General features: G+C 40.8%; 1 protein-coding gene across 1 annotated transcript in view; it reads left to right on the forward strand.

Moving 5' to 3' along the window:
- Positions 1 to 11,699: 11,699 nt before the first annotated feature.
- The window catches only part of NT5C2 (5'-nucleotidase, cytosolic II), a 41,161-nt gene continuing 35,976 nt past the window's right edge, over positions 11,700 to 16,884 (forward strand). The window contains exon 1 of the mRNA XM_010017176.1: positions 11,700 to 11,814. Coding sequence (XP_010015478.1) covers positions 11,714 to 11,814 — 101 coding nt within the window. The 5' untranslated portion in view covers positions 11,700 to 11,713. The remainder of the gene's footprint in view (positions 11,815 to 16,884) is intronic.

Here is a 16,884-nt window from a genome sequence, read left to right on the forward strand (position 1 = left end):
GACATTTTCACTTCTGATCCAGAGAAATGATGCTTTCTAAGCCTTTCTAAGATTTTGTTAAAAATGCATTTGTAATCTAACCTTTCCTATTTTTTTTTTTTCATATGATAATAGATTAGGTAGGTTCTTAACCTCTTAGTTTGCATGTATTTTAACTTCTCTTGCAATATTGCACTAGCAGTTTTATAAGCCAAGGACAAAAAACTCTGCTTGCTAAACTTGAGCAATCAGGAGGGAACGGATGATGAAAAGCTAACAATGTTTTACTCATCCACCACTCGTTTTTCTTCATGGAGTAGATGTTAACAAAGACACTAATAAAAAGCACTTTCAGCCCTCATAAATCGATGTGTGCTGGTGGGGTCAAGAACAAATATTGAAAAGGTTAGCACATGTAGAGAACTGTCTTCCCATGTTGTGACGCTCAGAGCCAGGCTGGGATTTTTTTCAATTGCTGTTTTGAAAGCAATTAGAAGGGGGCATTTCTGTGGTTGCACAGGAGGCTTTGTGCTGGCTGGGCGTGTGGTCAGGCTTTTTTTTTAGTGGCTACAGTAGGTCAGGTAACATGCTGAGAAGAAGTCCTTCTCAGGCAGTCAGGGCTGTTGTACTGCTCTGCCTGGGACAAACGATTTCAAAGGCTTTTTAGAATCCAGTGGATTCAAGCTGTTCACTCCATCTGCAGCAAGAGCTCGACTGCATTTTTGAGTGTAGACTTCAAGTCTGCACCCAACAAGATACTTGAGGTTCCCTGAAGAGAGCAGTCCTGGCTGGAGGGAAGGTTCAAGTGTTGGGAATTCTTGCCTGTGGTTTTAGGATAACAGGGACCTGCTGATGATACCTTCTTAGTTTTCGTTAATGTTCTCTCACCCTTTAGGCTGACAGGTTTCTTCCAGGTCACATCTTAAGAAGTAGGTTTGTCACTTCATCCATGTTCCTTCTGAGTACTGCCTGTGCTGCTACAAGTACAGAGAGAGCACTATGTGTCCTCCTCAGCTCCTGAGAGGGAACAGTCTCCAATGTCAGCAGGATTGATTTAGCGTATTAAAAAACAGTGAACTGAAAGGACCATGGAAAGATGACATTGTTTTCCCCAGATGAACCTAGCGGTTTGTGTTTTGCTTGGATAGGGTAGTAAGAAGTTTCCAAAGAAAAGAAGTTGATATGGTTGGAAAACCGTATAATGTAGGCCTTTGGTATCACTTGATAAAGCTGAGACAGTTAGGTTATCAAAGAGAAGCCAGACACTTAGCAAAAGCTCAAAGTCATCATAGTTTCAGTTGTTTTACTGATGAGTTAGGTTACATAGGTTGCCTAAGAAATGCTGTATGAATTAGCAGTGTTTTGGAGGAGCATGGGAATACTGTAGAGAAAATATTTGTAAAATTAATTTACTTGTACAGTTTCCTGTAGTGGTGCCTCAGTACTACACATCTGTCAAGATTAAATGAGGTTTGGAGGCTGATAACATCTAGGTAAGAACACTATTGTGCCCTAAGGACAGAATTGTAATTTCATTCGTAATCAGGCAGACTATAATTACTATGTTTGCCTCTGATTAAAAAAACAGGTCAGAAAGGGAATGATTTGTGCTCTTTGTGTGGAGGGGAACTTCACACTGTAAGAGCATTTCAAAACACCTACAGACTTCACATTCCCTATTTTTTCATCTTCGTGTTTGCTCCGTTGGTAGGTCTGTGTAGTTTGCTTCTCATTGGCAAGGAGCTGCTGTGTGGGACTGCTGGATAAGAACAGAGCACAGGAAAGTTTGGGGTATATGCCTTCGTATCTCCATGATGAGTGGTACGTACATGCCCAACCTCTGGTCTGGGGAGAAGGAGGATTTCAGTGTGGCTCAAGTGAAGAGTGCCTGTGGTTATTGAACTAGGAGGAACATAGAGGAGGGAGTTGTAATTCTGGCCTTTGTGAGCATTTCAGAGTGTTAGAGCCAGCCGAGGGTGATTTTGATGAGCTAAGCCTGGATGCAGAAGGCTCTTGCCTTCCTCACTTGAAAGGCTAGATCAGTCTCAGGGAAGGCTTCTTAGAAGAGAGGTAGGTAACTGTTATTAAGGACAGAAGTAGGAAGCTGGAGAAATCTGTAGTAGGCTGGTATACATCTGAAGTCCTTTATGTTAGGATAACTGAGAATCAAGATCCTCTTTAAATGATTTCTGTATTTATCTTCACGGTGCCCTTTATAGCTGAGGATATCATCCTTTTATGTTGTTTGTGTTTTGTGGACAAACAGCAAGTTAAAACTGGCAGAGTTTTGCTTATGAAGTCTGTGCCCTTGCTGGCTATTAAAGCTTTCTCTCCTGTGTCTGGCTTAGTTCCACAGTCCTCAGCTCATCCATCTTCTTTTAGAAAGATGGGTTTATTTGTCAATGATCTGCCTCTTATTGGTAGGTAATATGTCGAAAGGAAAAGAGACTGTGCTAGTATCATTTGGTAAGCTTTCTCCTTGAAGGTGGGAGGAGAAGGGAATGGCACTGGAGAAGGAAACTCTTAGCAGAGAAAAGTTCTCACTGGTTTTGACAGAGCAGCTCTCAGAATTACTGGATTGTCTTCAACTGTTGATCTCAGTGTTTATTTTCAGTAACTTTTTTTATGAAGGAGGAGCCAGTGTTCTCCAGTTCAAGTATGCCAGCTTCTTCCCTCAGCAGCATGTCCCTTCGCAAGTGCTGTGTCCCTGGGGCTCACGCTGACTAGCCACCTGGCTATCCACATCTGGGCTGAGCAGGGTCCATTCTCAGTGAAGGCTGGAGGGACATGTTAACTCATGTTTCCAGCCTGTGGTGATGGTTCAGATGCTGATTCTACTGTCATATCTGTTTATGTAGTCCATAAGCAGATAGAGAGGGCCCACCCAGCATGGAAGAGGGTTGAAGTGTCTCTAAAAAGTTATCCTTATTCTTCCTTTTACTTTTAAAGATTAGAAAAAAACCCAGAATAAGCTTTCAGTATCTTTGCTTTTTTTATAAAATATTAATGAAGCAGGGATGTGACCTTCAGAGACAAGGTTTTTTTTTACCAGTAAGTACAATCAGTACGGAAAGCCAATAAATATGTCCTTCCTTACCTTCAGTGTTCAGAAGATAAAGAGGAGTTCTGGCTGTTTGCGTTATCCAAGCTGACCCAGTTGCATGCTTGAGAATGACTGTGCTACTGATTGGAGTTGTGCATCTCAAATACTTTGTCAGTTGCTTCCACGCTTCTGGAAAGGCCCGTTAAGTCTGTATTTGCTTCCTGAAACGCAGTGGAATCTAATGAAAAGGGTCATTGTTTTGAAACACCGTGATCTGCTGCCAAAAGAGCTACTGTTGTATAATCCTTAATAGCAGGTTAGAGTGGCAGTCATTCCATGGTTTGAAATTGGTATGTGGAAGGATGGCTTTACGGTTCTTTCTCCAGGGATGGCATGTCTCATCTTGTTCTCTCTTTGGGAACTGTAGCTCAGACAGAAGTGTTCAGTTATGCACTGGTATTAGATCCTTGCACAGGTTTGAACACCAAGTGTTACTTAGGGGTGACAAGCTGAAGGGGATGGAAGAAACTGGCAGTTTCCTTTGAGAAGGCAATGCTGAGTACCAGGGATTATATTTGTCTATTTTTGCTGGCAAGTTTGTCACTAAAGATGCTTCAGGTTGTTCTGATGTAAAAGAATAGAGTTGAAATAGAAAAGTTTATCTTGAATTTCCTTTCTGATTTGCAGAATTCAGTGTGTTCACTTCCATGCTGACATTTTTGTCTTTCATGCCATTTATGTTAACCTGCAGCTTGTCTAGCATGCTGTCATGCTTCATTTTTGTACCAGTGATATTAGTATTTGCAGACACTAGTCAAACATTGAGTTCCCATTGTGGTGGGCATTTGCATCAAAGCCTGCCTGCCAGTTTTCAGCTAAAGAACAAGGGAAGTCTTGAATATTTTCTTTAGGGAGGACTGTATTACAGCAAAAGGATCAAATTAATCTCTAGTTTGTAATCTTTCAAGATGCTGTGCAACTAGAGCAATTGTTTACAGGAAAAACAGTGCGAGTGAAACATTTGAATTATCTTACATGCTTTTTACTGGAATTTAACAGCTGGAACCAAAAAGCAGTGAGAACATCTTAGCCAGGTCCATGCTTGCTATTGGCAAGCGCTTAGTTGGACAGCAGTTTGGGAACCTCCTCAGCAGCAGAGATTGCTGCAGGCTCCCGAAGACCTTTTCCCAAGGAAGCGTGTTTCCCAGGGCTTTTAGGGTGCACAGTTCATGCTGGAGTTTGTCCATTCACCTTCTCTACACGTGCAACTTCTCTCTGGAGTTTTCTTTCCAATTACTGCTTGGTGCCTCAGCCTCTTATTCACTGATACATTGATTTATAACATAAGGAAGTCACCTGAAGCATAGTACTCGATTTCACTGACCTGCTGTGTAGTTCGACTGACTTTTTTGCATTAATTCTTGACTCTGAAAAAAGACCGATTTAAACGTCATCCCCTGCCCCTTGCATTTAGAGCCCTCTGGTGCTGGAAACACTATTCCAGAAATTTTTTGTTTCATAATTAACTGTCCTCTATTAGTATTTCTTTTATGTGGATTTGTTTAATTTCCAGGCATGGGCTCTTGTTCTGTTGTTGCTATACTGAGGGCCCTCCACAGTCACACTGTTCTCATGTGCATAAATGCTTTTAGACTATTTTCAAATCACCTGCAGAGCCCTCTCTGTAAATTGGCAATCTTCCACTCCAGCCTTACTCTCTCTCACAGCTTTATTCTTTCCCCAGTATAATCAGTATTGTTCTTGAATGGAGACAGCTGGCTGAAGACAGTTTTCCAGCAGTGTTTGTAGCAGTGGCTGATAAGCACATGGAGTCCTGCTTGGAAGTCTTGTACATCCAAGGGTTATATTTGACCTGCAGTCACAGCATTTCCTTGGGAGCTCGTGCTCACTGATTCTTCTCTGTGGCATCTCTCTTGCTCTTCTGGATCAAGTCTCACATTCCTGAAGTATGGTCCTCCTTTTTTCCTAGCAGTGATGCAGGGCATATTAGACTTGGAGAAGTGGAGAACACCTCTAACAAGCTGTTTGTGTAAGAAGCAGTATGTTGGAAACAACTAAAATGTTAATTCTGCAGGAAATAGAGAAGCATGATCTATATGGAAGCTGGAAAATATGCTAATTAGCTCACTGGAGAATTTGTGGTTCCCATTTCAAGGCAGTAAGCTCAGTTACAGGTAAATGAGGAGAAAGGATGGTCTCAGGATACTCAGGGTCAAATTTGAGGTTTGCTCCTTTCACAGTTGCACTGCAGATTTCATAGTTCTCCAGATTCCTTTCTAACCACCCATGAAATTGATGATAATTAAATAATGCTTAAAATATTTAAGTAACTAGTGCTCCCTGGAGTTCCTGATTGCATAGAACTGCTTGGATAGAAATGGATGGTCACCCGAAAAAACTCCACATTTATCTGTGTTTTTTAGTGCATCTAATGCATTTCTAGATTATTACTGGAGCTATAGGCACTGTGCAGCCCCTCTGTGGATATGGTTGTCAGTAGGAATAGTCAGATAAAAAAATCCATGTAAAATATATATTTGATATATACCCATTACTTTTGCATCTGGCTTTATGACAGAGACAAAATTAAGCCTGAAATTAAATAAAGTCCTGTAATAAGCCATGAGTAGCATTCTCCCTTACCAATCACGAAATAATCTGTGAGTTACCATCGTCTATCAGTCAAACCATACTCAATAAATGTATGGCTGGAAATGCTTTACCAAATTCACTAAAAGCACACTCTTGGAAAAAGCAGCTTCATTGATGTCAGCGCTGTGGTGGTGCCCAAGAGAAACAGCTACCCTCTTCCTGCGGGAGGACTCAAAGCCAACGTTGCAAGCTTGGAGGTGGGAGAGTTAGTACAATCCGTGGGGCAAGGATAGCGTTATCAATCCATTGTAATCAGTGGTTCTTTGTATACTGCAAACAGGGTTACTCCTGTAAGCTCAATACTTGTGCCTGTGGTTAACCTTAACCGGTTCTTAACAGCAGATCTCTACCTCTTTAATACCCTGTAATGGGCATACAGAATTATCCTGCTTAAAACCAACCTCAGGTATTAATTATCATGAGCTTTGAAGTGCCTCTTGAAGGTACTTAAATATTCTAGTAGGAAAAGTGTATTTTGTCCTTCTTCCCGTCATGAGCCTGAAGCCTTGCTGTCAGAGAGGTGGCCACCCAGAATTGGAAGTTCTTCAAATGAAGAACTTAACTTTAGGTACAAGGAGAAAAAAAAAAGAAGTCAGTTTCCTGGTTTAGGTAATTTACAAGCTTCAGTACTTATATTTGGAAACTGTGGCTTTCCAGTGTTGCCAGAGATCTCAAGTCACGGGCATATTAATTTTCAAAAAGCATCAGTAATTGAAAACACCTTTTGGAATCAGTTTGCCATTGGCTATTAAGCAGAAGCATTGGCAATAAAAGACAGAGTGGTTTGAATTGTCATCCCAGGGTTGTGGGGGAGAGGGAAGGAACTATGTGAACTGGGAAGGAACACTGTGAACTAACAGAGCTAGTGTGTGAAGCTGCAATCCAGAATAAAAACAGAATGTCGTTTGGCATCCATGCAATCCCTGTGGCTTGGAGCGGGTCAGAAGCCCACTGCTTCAGGGCTTTTGTCACGCTTAAGTACAGGTAGTTCTCGGTCTTAAAGAATTTGTAGACGTGATCTAGATACCCATTGTAACTGATGCCTTGACCAAGACTTACTATATTTTTGGCTTCTAGTTCTTCATTAACTGAATCCAGTGTTGTCATCTGCAGTGCATTTCCTAGGTTTCCCATCAGGTAAAGCTAATGTAGCCTAGAATGTATGCAGCTGATTATGTTAGGATTCCTGAGGAGACTTTATCAGACTGGATGGTTAAATGTGTTCATCTCCATTTCGTTTAACATTCTCGTTGGTAGCAAACTGAATGGGCTATGCTTTGTTATCATCAAGGGATTAACAAACTATCATCCTTTTTTAAAAAATGCAAACTAGAGCCATTTCTTGAAGAATTCTACCTCTTCTGCATTATTCTTCATCTCTGTTCAGTGGTGCCTCAGGTGTCTTGAGAGGATTTTAGAAAATGTCCTTTTTATTGTCCTTAGCTCTCCAATAGTGGGACCTCCACCAAATTCAGCAAGCTCATTTATCACAAGACTTTTTTCACATTGTGCTGGTAGGAGCTCAAGGAGCAGTTTGTCCTGTTTTCCAATGTGTTTTGATGGTACTTCTGAATTCTGTGATCATACTGACTTCTCTGTACATCTAGGACCTGTAGTTCTGAGTTATAAAGAACATGCTTTACTCTTCCCTTGATGAGACACCACATAGCCCCTTGAGATGGAGCAGTGGGGAGCCAGGAACTGCCGTAGGTTTGGCAAAAGCACCACAAGACTTGTCTGTACACCCACAGCCTCTGACTAGACGCAAAGCTTTTAAGTAGCTAATGTTAGGTATGATGATTTTTCTCTCTATTCACTTTCCACTGTGCACGTACATGTGTGGGTCGTACTGACAAGTTATTAATGATTCTTGAAGCAGAACGTGTGAGAAGAGGCAGATGTAGTGCATGGCAAATCAGCATGAGTACGCTACAACCTTGGGATTGGTTAGCAATGCTTTTGTTTTCTGCTATATAGCTCTCAGAGAATATCCTGGAAAAAAGTGGGATTGTCACTGCTATTTTGTTCATCTTTACATTTTAGTGTGTGTGCCTCTGATTTGGCATTGCATCATCAAAGTGTTAAACTCAGAAAAAATAGAGGGAGTGCATTTAAGCTGAACACATCAAGTGCAGAATTTTCTAACTAACTGTTGGCCAAGAAAGATATGAAAAATAATAGTAAAACTTGAAGGGGAGTGCTTCTGGACATGTTATTTTATATGTATGAGTACCTGGAAAAAGTGTACTGCAGATAATACTTGAAATCAGCCAAAATCTGACAAAAGAAGCAAATGGCCTTATTTCAAAATATGTGCTAAAAATCTCATGTTCTTTTGGACCAAAGCATATGTGCTTGATAGTAGCTCTGTATCAAAGCTTTGAAGCTGACATTTTAAATACTTGGTCAAAATGAACCCTGTACTATAAATGCTATCAGATGCTTAATTAAGACTGCACTATCAAGGAGCATGTTTGCAGTAAATTATGGGGAGGTGTTCTGGCATGTTTTATCTGTGTAAAGATTTCTATTTTTATGTGAAGCTATTTACAGATTATTGATTTCAAAAATAGATTTGAAACTAAAGAAAGATGCATCGGATTTCACTTGCTCGGAGTTGAGAATCTTGCCTGGCTGGCTGCCTGCTCTCTTAGATGTTTATCCCGGTGGCTTACAAGTGTATGGAGTTATTCAGCCCTTCTTATTTTGTGCTCTCTACTTAGAAGAGGAATTTATATCCAGGGATCAGGTCCCAAGTCTCTTACCCACGCAGGTAGGCTCATCTTCACACTTTTGAAGCATCAGAACAATTTCATTGAAGTCTGTGGGATGTTTTGTGTGAGTAAGACTTCTGGGTGGAGAACATCCATCACAATATCTTTTGTCAGTTGTTACTGTTTTATTTCAGAGCAGTAAACTATTGTCACAGTGCCAGTGGAGCCTGCTAAGCTGTAAGGCTAAGCCTTTGAGTTCATGTAATAGAAAATTTCAGCATAAGATTTTTTTGGTTTATGCTGTGTGAACATCAAGAGAAAGATTTTGAAAAATAAATCAGGGCAGAAGTAATATCTTTTATTAGAGCAACCGACAGAGTTTGAAAACTTAGACATGCTTGTGTGTCCAAGGTCTCATCTGTTTTTTTCCAGCCATACCAGTTGGTCTAATAAAAGATACTGCCTCTGTCTACAAACCTTGTCCTGCTTATGAACTTTGTCCATCACAGCTACAGCAAAGTACTGCTGGATCATTAAGATAATGCAGGCCTTTCTTGCTTATTATGGAAACTCAGATTCTTCTGGTTTCCTCACATCTCAGCTTTTTGAATCCCAGCACACACAGAATGATGCTGTCTGGTTTCTCCCACTTTAGAGGAGGGTTTCATCATATAGGCGCTCCAGCAGCTACGCCAGTTCCTTATTTCAGAAAGGATGTTATAAAAGATAGCCTGCTAAAATTCTTCTACCATCTGGATCTTAGTGTATTTTGTAGGATACTGCTGGTGAACTATCAGATATCTGGCATGGATGGCTGCTGGGAGCAGTTCTCTCCTAAGTACCTGTGTCAGCATTTCTGATGTGGTGTGATGGTGATGGGAAGCAGATGAAGTGGGAAGAAGAGGCTGGCAGAACTGAGTCTGGCTTTGGCTGCAGGTGTAAATCTTTCAGTCTTGCTATGTGGCTGGCTGGGTAAGCAGAATAGTGTAGCCCTCCTAAATGACAGGAAGCTTGGATTTGGACTTGTTTCAGCTGGAAGACCTAGAAGACCCAGAGCTGTCTTAAGAATCATAAAACCAGCCATGCAATAGTTTTTTCAGAACTATTTAACATGCCTTTTAGAGGCCTTAAATGTATACATCTTTTGGATCTGAATCTGTAGCTCTAGGTCAGTAGCTTTGAAATAGCTCCAGGTAAGACCAAGTTGGTGATGATCTGAACTATTTTGAGATATCCAAGGGGTAGATGCTTTTCCAGCCTCTGGGGGCACAAGCCCTTCCTGTAGTTTTTTGTCTTGGGGTTATACCAGATCCTTCACTGTGCTACATGTCTCTTGGCTGCTGACCTGGACTTTGTCACTCCTACACAGGCACTGCTCCTCTCCCAAGGGCTGCTGCAGCCATTTCTGCCATAAACAGCATGGCTGCGGGCAGTGCCCTGCCTTTGAAGTGAAACAGGTTGATGCCTGGGAGCTGTTTAGTTCTGTGCCGTGTTCTGCCTTCCATCTGCCTTTGGCCATGGCTTATGTAATTGATAATTACTTACAAGCCCTTGGTGGCAGTGGCCTGGGCTATTTTAGAAGCTGCTTCTCCCTGCATGCCCTGTTGTGGAAGTTGTGGCTGGCTGGAATGGCCCATCACCCTTGCGCTGTGGTGACCTCCTCTCCTGGGTGTGTTGCAGGGAATTTGGAGGGGGAGAGCTCTCAGCTCTGGCATGCAGTCCCTTGGGCTGCCTGCCAGGGCCTGAATTTTGTGACCTTTAGGATGTGGCAGAAGGTGCATTTGTAAACCTTGGTTATAGTAACTGGGAGACAAGAAGAGAATGCTGGAGGAGGGAGGATTTACAGGCAAGCTGTTTGCCGTCTGTTTGATTTTTATGACCAGCAACTAGTAGGTAAATAGACTAACATGCTGTGATAATTGCAACTGTTGCTCTTTAATCAAATTTAAAACTAAAAAAGTATACCAGTTTCCTCTAGTGAGCACATGTGTGGCCGCTGAAAGTGCTGTGACTTCTGATGCTTGTCTGGACACTCGCTCAACTCTCTACTTTGATGAAATCATCTAGTTTCCCTGTTGTAAAGAGGGCAGTCTTATTTAAAAGGTGTCTAAAAATGATGTCTGTGTCATTACCCGTGTCTCTTGTGAGTGGTTTTGTTTCTTTTAAGGAAGAGCAAACAAGTCAGGCCCTGTGGTCCAGCAGTTGTGTGGGTTACACAAGAATGTGGTTTCATGTTATACCTAATTTGGTATTAACTGTGGGATGCGTCTCCCACCCTGTTCTTCACACTGGCTGTAATGATACCATTGTGGTAGGCTGAGCTGGGTTCAGCATGCTGACTAGTGGAGAATTACCCAGGCTTTGTTTGCTTTTCATCCATTCATTTTGATGGGGGAGGACTTGGACTTGTGAGCTGAATTGATTCACCGTGTGGCTACTTCATCATCCCACCTGGTGCCAGGGACACAGCAGGATACGCATCTGGCTGAAAGTGGGGGGCAAGCAGGATTGCCCCAGTGTGTTAATAACACAACTGGGAAAGGTACCCCTGTTTCCTCACTGCAGGGCCTTCCTGATGAGAAGGACTGTCTGGTGGTTTGCTTTTGACAAGCAGTACTTGTGAAGGGGTGCAGATGTTTGTGAAGATCTGCTGATTAAATGAATCTGCTGGTGATTGCACTGCTGGCGTTACAGGTTTGCAGTGTGTTCTTGCTCTGTTTTAACGTGGCTGTCCTGCAGAGGACAAAGGATCATCTTTCTACTTTCTTTCCAATTGTTTCTGCTAATTTAGCATCAGTTTGGAGTTTTGTCTTTCTTAGACATCAGGTGGCCAGGGACAAGGCTCTATTTTTACTGTGTGGTAAAAGTGGCAAGGTCAGTCCCACTGGGGTTTTTGGGTTTTGCTCTGCCTAATTTTTCTCATGTATAAAGGGCAGGGTTTCCATCACCTTTAGCTAGTGCACGTTAGTAACTCTAGGATCAAAACTTACCTCTTTTCAGCAATGAAAGCAAGGTCTCTAAGTGCATTTTCACCACAATGGGTAGGAGTGTCTTTGCAGTTCCAGCCATGTGGAAAAGCCTTCCCAGCTCTCTGTTTTAACACTCTATCTCATCAAACTTCTTGGAGAAAAGCATCTTACTTGACATGCAAACTCAGATCATTCCACTGGGTGCTTTGCAAGACTTCCTGAGTGGCGTTGCATCTTTTCATACCAGGAAACAGACAACTTTCTGGTGAAACAAACCTTGAACTTAAGCAAGCTTTTCTTTTCTGTCTCTTTCAGAAATAAATAAGCATTTGAAGATGACAACCTCATGGAGCGACCGACTCCAGAATGCAGCCGATCTCCCTGCAAACATGGATGGGCATGCCCTGAAAAAGTACCGCCGGGAAGCCTATCACCGGTAAGTTGTTCATGTAACCCCAAAACTAAAGTGCTGAGACACAGGGAAATAACCTAAGCATAAAAAACACATTTCTTGGGTTTTGCTTGTTGATAAACCAGAAAGGTCGTTCTTACCTTCCTTGCAGAAGCGTTAGTAGAAGGGAACTTAGAAGATAGCACAATATTGGCCTGCAGGAATTCACAAACGGTGGACTTGAGATACATGTACTAGGGTGAGTGAGGATGTGCTTTCATAAAGCTTTCTTAATGAAAGATTAATCCAAATTGGATTTTGTTGATTATTTCTTGACTTGAAAGTTAGAAGCTTTCAAGTCAAGAAATACTCATCAGCAGAACTGTTACAGTAATTGTTGGAGTGCATGCTGGGAGGGCATAGCCATAGACACTGGAATGCACAAGTACAAATAAGGAGGAAATCAAATGGAATCAGAAATTAAGTGTTTGAGAATTATGTCTGGTACGCTAAATTGTGTGCGCCACAGGAACACGTAGAATCACTAGGCAGGATCTCAGCCTCCTTTCTGTGGTAGGTGTGCTTAAACCCAGCTTTGCTGTAAAACAACTACAGTGTAAATAAACAAGATAGAGTACAGAATAAAAGAAATGTTATCACTCTTATGGTTTGGGAATCAAAGTACAGACACTAACTTGTTTTCACAAGATCCCATTGGAGGTTTGGTTGAGCCAAGAATTTAGCCCACAGCTCCCAACATTCCAGGTATAGAGCATAAAAGATGGATGCCGTCTGTATCCTTGTCAGATGTCTGGACTGTTATGGAGCTAAAAACAACAGCATCGAGTAATTGTCAGTATTTTGTTTGTGGGAGGTGTATCTTCAAAGTTTAGCTTGTTTAATTTGGGAAGTCATGCAGTATGATTATCAGAGTATATTCAGCAGCATATGTCTGATATAGAAACAGAAAAAGAAGTCAAGCTTCCCAACCTCATGCTTAAATGCCACATTGCATTTGTGATTCATATACGGTGGTATTTCTGAGGAAGTGCTTGGAAGTGTTAGATATCTTTTGATTCTCCAAATGGAATATAATTTGAGAAAACCGCCTTAGCATCATATGATAGACCAGGTGTGCAGGGTGCAATGTCTGAGGATAAGGAATGGATCCTGTGATGAATTTCTGAAGCTTTCCAATTTCCAATGAGTATGTTTGGACACATGTCTTATATGATGGCATTATTTGGGTCTCCCTGTGTCAAGTGGTTTGTCAGACATAGAAACATCTAATGAATGTCACTATATATATATCATGTAAAAAGAGAGGGATTTTATACCATTCCCTGGCAAAGTCTTCACCTTGTTGAAGTCGTTGACAGGTTTACCTTTGTGTCATAATTTTACATATTATTTTAGTTGTGTTACTCCTGATGTAAACTGATGGAAATAAAGTCAGAGTAAGGCCTTTTTTTTTTGCTTAAGTATTTCCTCAACATTTGTTATGGTTAGGTGCTGACAGTCTGCTAAATGTTGTACAAGATCCAAAGGAAGCAGTACTTATCTTTAAGAGCACACACATTCAAGTCCTCATCGTATTTACCTTGCTTATGTAAGAAGTCTTTACTTTCAGAAAGAATTTCCCTATGGAAGATGAGAGTTTACTCATATAAAGGAGGGTTTTCCCAGTAGGAGCTGGGATTGGTAGTCCAAAATTAGTCTGTGGTACAGTGTAAGTGCCCTTTTTTAGAATCTAGAAATCTCTTATTCAAAGCATACTGAGCAGAAATGTTGCTAGCACTTCAGATTTTCATGGAAAGCATGACACTGGAAATACATTGAAGGGAGACACTATTTTATTTTTTTTTTGAAACTACTATCCTGTTTTAAAAAGAGAGGGAGGGAGGGAATGAGAGAGAGGGAGGGAACGGGAGAGGATGAGAGAACCCAATGCCAAGACTGTAGTATAAATCTGTGCTATTAATGGCTTTGGTGTACCAGTTTCATGGGAGTTATTTTGATAATCTAGTGTTGTAAGAATCTGAAACAACCTCATTCCAGAGGCAGTGTTGTCAGATTTCTATTTCTGGTGGGTTTTGTGATCTCAATGTTAACAGATGTGATGTTACTTAAAAGGTAAGTGCAGATTCAGGGAACGACTTTAAGATTTAAGGACAGAGAAGGACTGAGGTTTTTCACTCTTGTTGTTTAGTATTGTATTTTTTAGTATTTTAATAATTGTTCAGATGTGGAAAATGTGTGCTTGTCACAGCCATCAGTTCTAGGATGTAAATTTGTTTCAGTGAGGTCTAAGCATGCTCTGACTCTTGGATATTGCTAAAGCACTATAAATTTTATGAAAAGAGAAATGTGAAAGACAAGGCATTCATTGTGAAGATTCTTTTCTTTCTCTTCCTTTTTCTTTCTCTTCCATTTTCTTTCTCTTCCAATCTCTCTCATTTCTTCTGTCTCTTTTTATTCCTACTCTAGCAGCTAAAGGAAAAACCCTTGAAAACATGGATCTAAAGTGACTTAGAAACAAAAACAGTGAAAAAGAACACTGAATTTAAAACTGTTATTTTTTGGTTTTACCTTAAAGCTGGTCCCGATGATTTTATGGACACAGTCCTGGAAGACTGGAGGAGCTTGGCAGCATTTACAGATGAGCATAATTGGGGCTGTCTTTTGATAGCAGTGTCAGGCTTAGTCATTCATTAGGATTTTCTAAATGCTTCTAGTAATGCGTGGTTTTCTGAAGTGTGGGGTTTTATAAACTTTTTTCACTGTTTGCTTACTTCATGCTTACCTAAGTATCAGTGGAGGTACCTTCACCAATTGTTTTAAGTTTCTGGTGAACTATGCTAGATTTGATATGCTTGAATTGTAAATTTTGAAGCAGCATAAAATAAGGGGAGAAGTTTCCAATATAAGCAAAATATTTACCTTAAAAAACAAAAATAATGTTCTCGTGAGCATGAAACTTTCCAAAAACTTTATTAAAAAAGTTAGCTCCAATAGTCATATTTTACTGTGGTTGTTCTTACTAGGAATGTGTTTTTGCAGGTGTAGCACTTATTGTATCATACTTGATGGATGGATGTTCAACATACAACATTGTTGGCAGTAATCCCAGCTGAGACTGGTTTAACTGGTGTAATGCAGACTGACTCAGACTACGATGACTATATCTGTGTCTAAATGCCATAGGCAAGAATGTTCAAAATCAAATATTTATAGCTGTTTTCCTCTCATAGCTGTTTTCCTCCCAGAAGTTTTGCTTGGTGTTTGGATCAGCTTGTATAGTTGCCTGAGAAATTGAGTATTGAGGTTACTGATGAAGTAAGCAAACCTTGTGAATGTGAACATATATACTGTGCTGCAGAGAGGCTGTAAAAGCAGCATCAAGAATCAGAAAAATCTGTAGGGGAGGAGAAGTGGTGGGGATTTATCTTCAGGGTATTTCTGATGACTTTAACTAAGGCTTTCAGTTAGGTAGTGTTACTGTCGGCCATGAACCTCGTTATACAACATTGTTGGCGCCTGTTGGAGGTGAGGTCTAGAGATGAATTAATATACAAGCTAGATGTTATTCATTCTCTAGCAGAGGTCACTGGTAAGAGGATACTGCAGTACTATGCTATTGGCAACATACATTTGAATTCGGAAATAAAATGGATGTGTAGTTGATAGGTGGCTTTTCCTTAGTGTGTGTGGTTGTGAGGCCACCTCCCTCATGCACTGCTTGTTGACTTTTCCGGGTAGAGGATAATCACTAGATCATTTGTTCTGGAGGAGTACTGTCATTTAACGTGATTGTAATTAGGCAAGAACTAGGTTGACTCTGAGCCACCAAATTGCCCTAGTGTCTATTTTTTAACTTGGAGTGAGCACTTCTAGGCACTCTCTGGATTATCTCACATAGCTCTTTAGGGTTTAAATAGCAACCACATCTAGTTAAAGCAAATAATGGAAAAAGTTGGTGTTCCATCCACTCTTGTTACTGACAGTTACCAAGATCCAGGAAACAGGTATTTGCATTTATATTCATTTATTCTGTTTTTGGTTAAACAGGGCAGTAAGGCTGAAATGGCATTTTTGTTAAACATACAGACTTTGGGATGCTTTAACCATTTTGCGTCAGAGTAATTTGAGACTTCTCATCCTGAACGTGGGGTTTCTGTTGTTTGTTTTCTTGCTCTGTTGTTTACTGGCTAATGCAGGGGATGTGGCATCGTGATTCCTAATCCTAATTATCCTGCTGACTGGTCATAGACTGCTGAATAAGTTGGTTCATAGTTTTGTGCTTCAGAGCATCTTATGGTGGTAATCTGAGTTAAGCGATTTAAACTGCTTATATACACTGAGATCCTGGGTGGAAAAAAAGAGGTATATACTTTAATAATGACAAAGCAAAAGGATTACCAATTGGTTGTCTTGATTTCGAGGGTTCAAGATGTGGTTTAGTTTGTTCAAGTTTTGAAACTCCAGGCTGTTCACTGCTAATTTAGTTTTAGTTTTGGTACTGGATCATCAGCAATTACTAGCAGGTGGAAATGTTATATACTAGGCTGTGAGGTTTGAAACTGTTTATCTATTTGGGTAGCTGTATATAAAGTCTCTTTAAAATTCAGTGCACTGAGGTGGCAAATGAGAAAAAAATCCTTACCAATCTGAAAATCATCAGAGATGTGTGGTATTTTCATGTAAGTGTAAATGAGGTAGCTTTGTAGGCACTATTGGCTATCGTCTGTCCTCATATGTCTTGATGCAGCCTCCTTGGACTCGTGTGGTGATATGCGTGTAACAGAGGGCAGCGTGTGGCGCTCTATTTATTTTGCTTTAGTGCTTCAGACATTGGAGAGAGGAGGGAGGGGGAGTGCTAAGGCGGCAGAATGGGCAAGCTTATGAGAAAGCAGAACAGTTGCCAAATTAATAATAAAGAAATTACATGGAAAATGTCCCATGATCCCTAGCTTTAATAGTTTCACAGAGCAGACGGGTGTTATTTTGGGATGGAATCCATAGTGAGCTTCTTGGCACTTTGCTGTTGCCTGGGAAGAAAACCCAAACAATGGAAACAGAAATGGCCAAGGCTATCTCCTTCCATCTGATTCCTGC

The sequence above is a fragment of the Nestor notabilis genome, unplaced genomic scaffold (assembly GCF_000696875.1).
Source record: "Nestor notabilis isolate BGI_N333 unplaced genomic scaffold, ASM69687v1 scaffold5466, whole genome shotgun sequence".
Classification (NCBI taxonomy): domain Eukaryota; kingdom Metazoa; phylum Chordata; class Aves; order Psittaciformes; family Psittacidae; genus Nestor; species Nestor notabilis.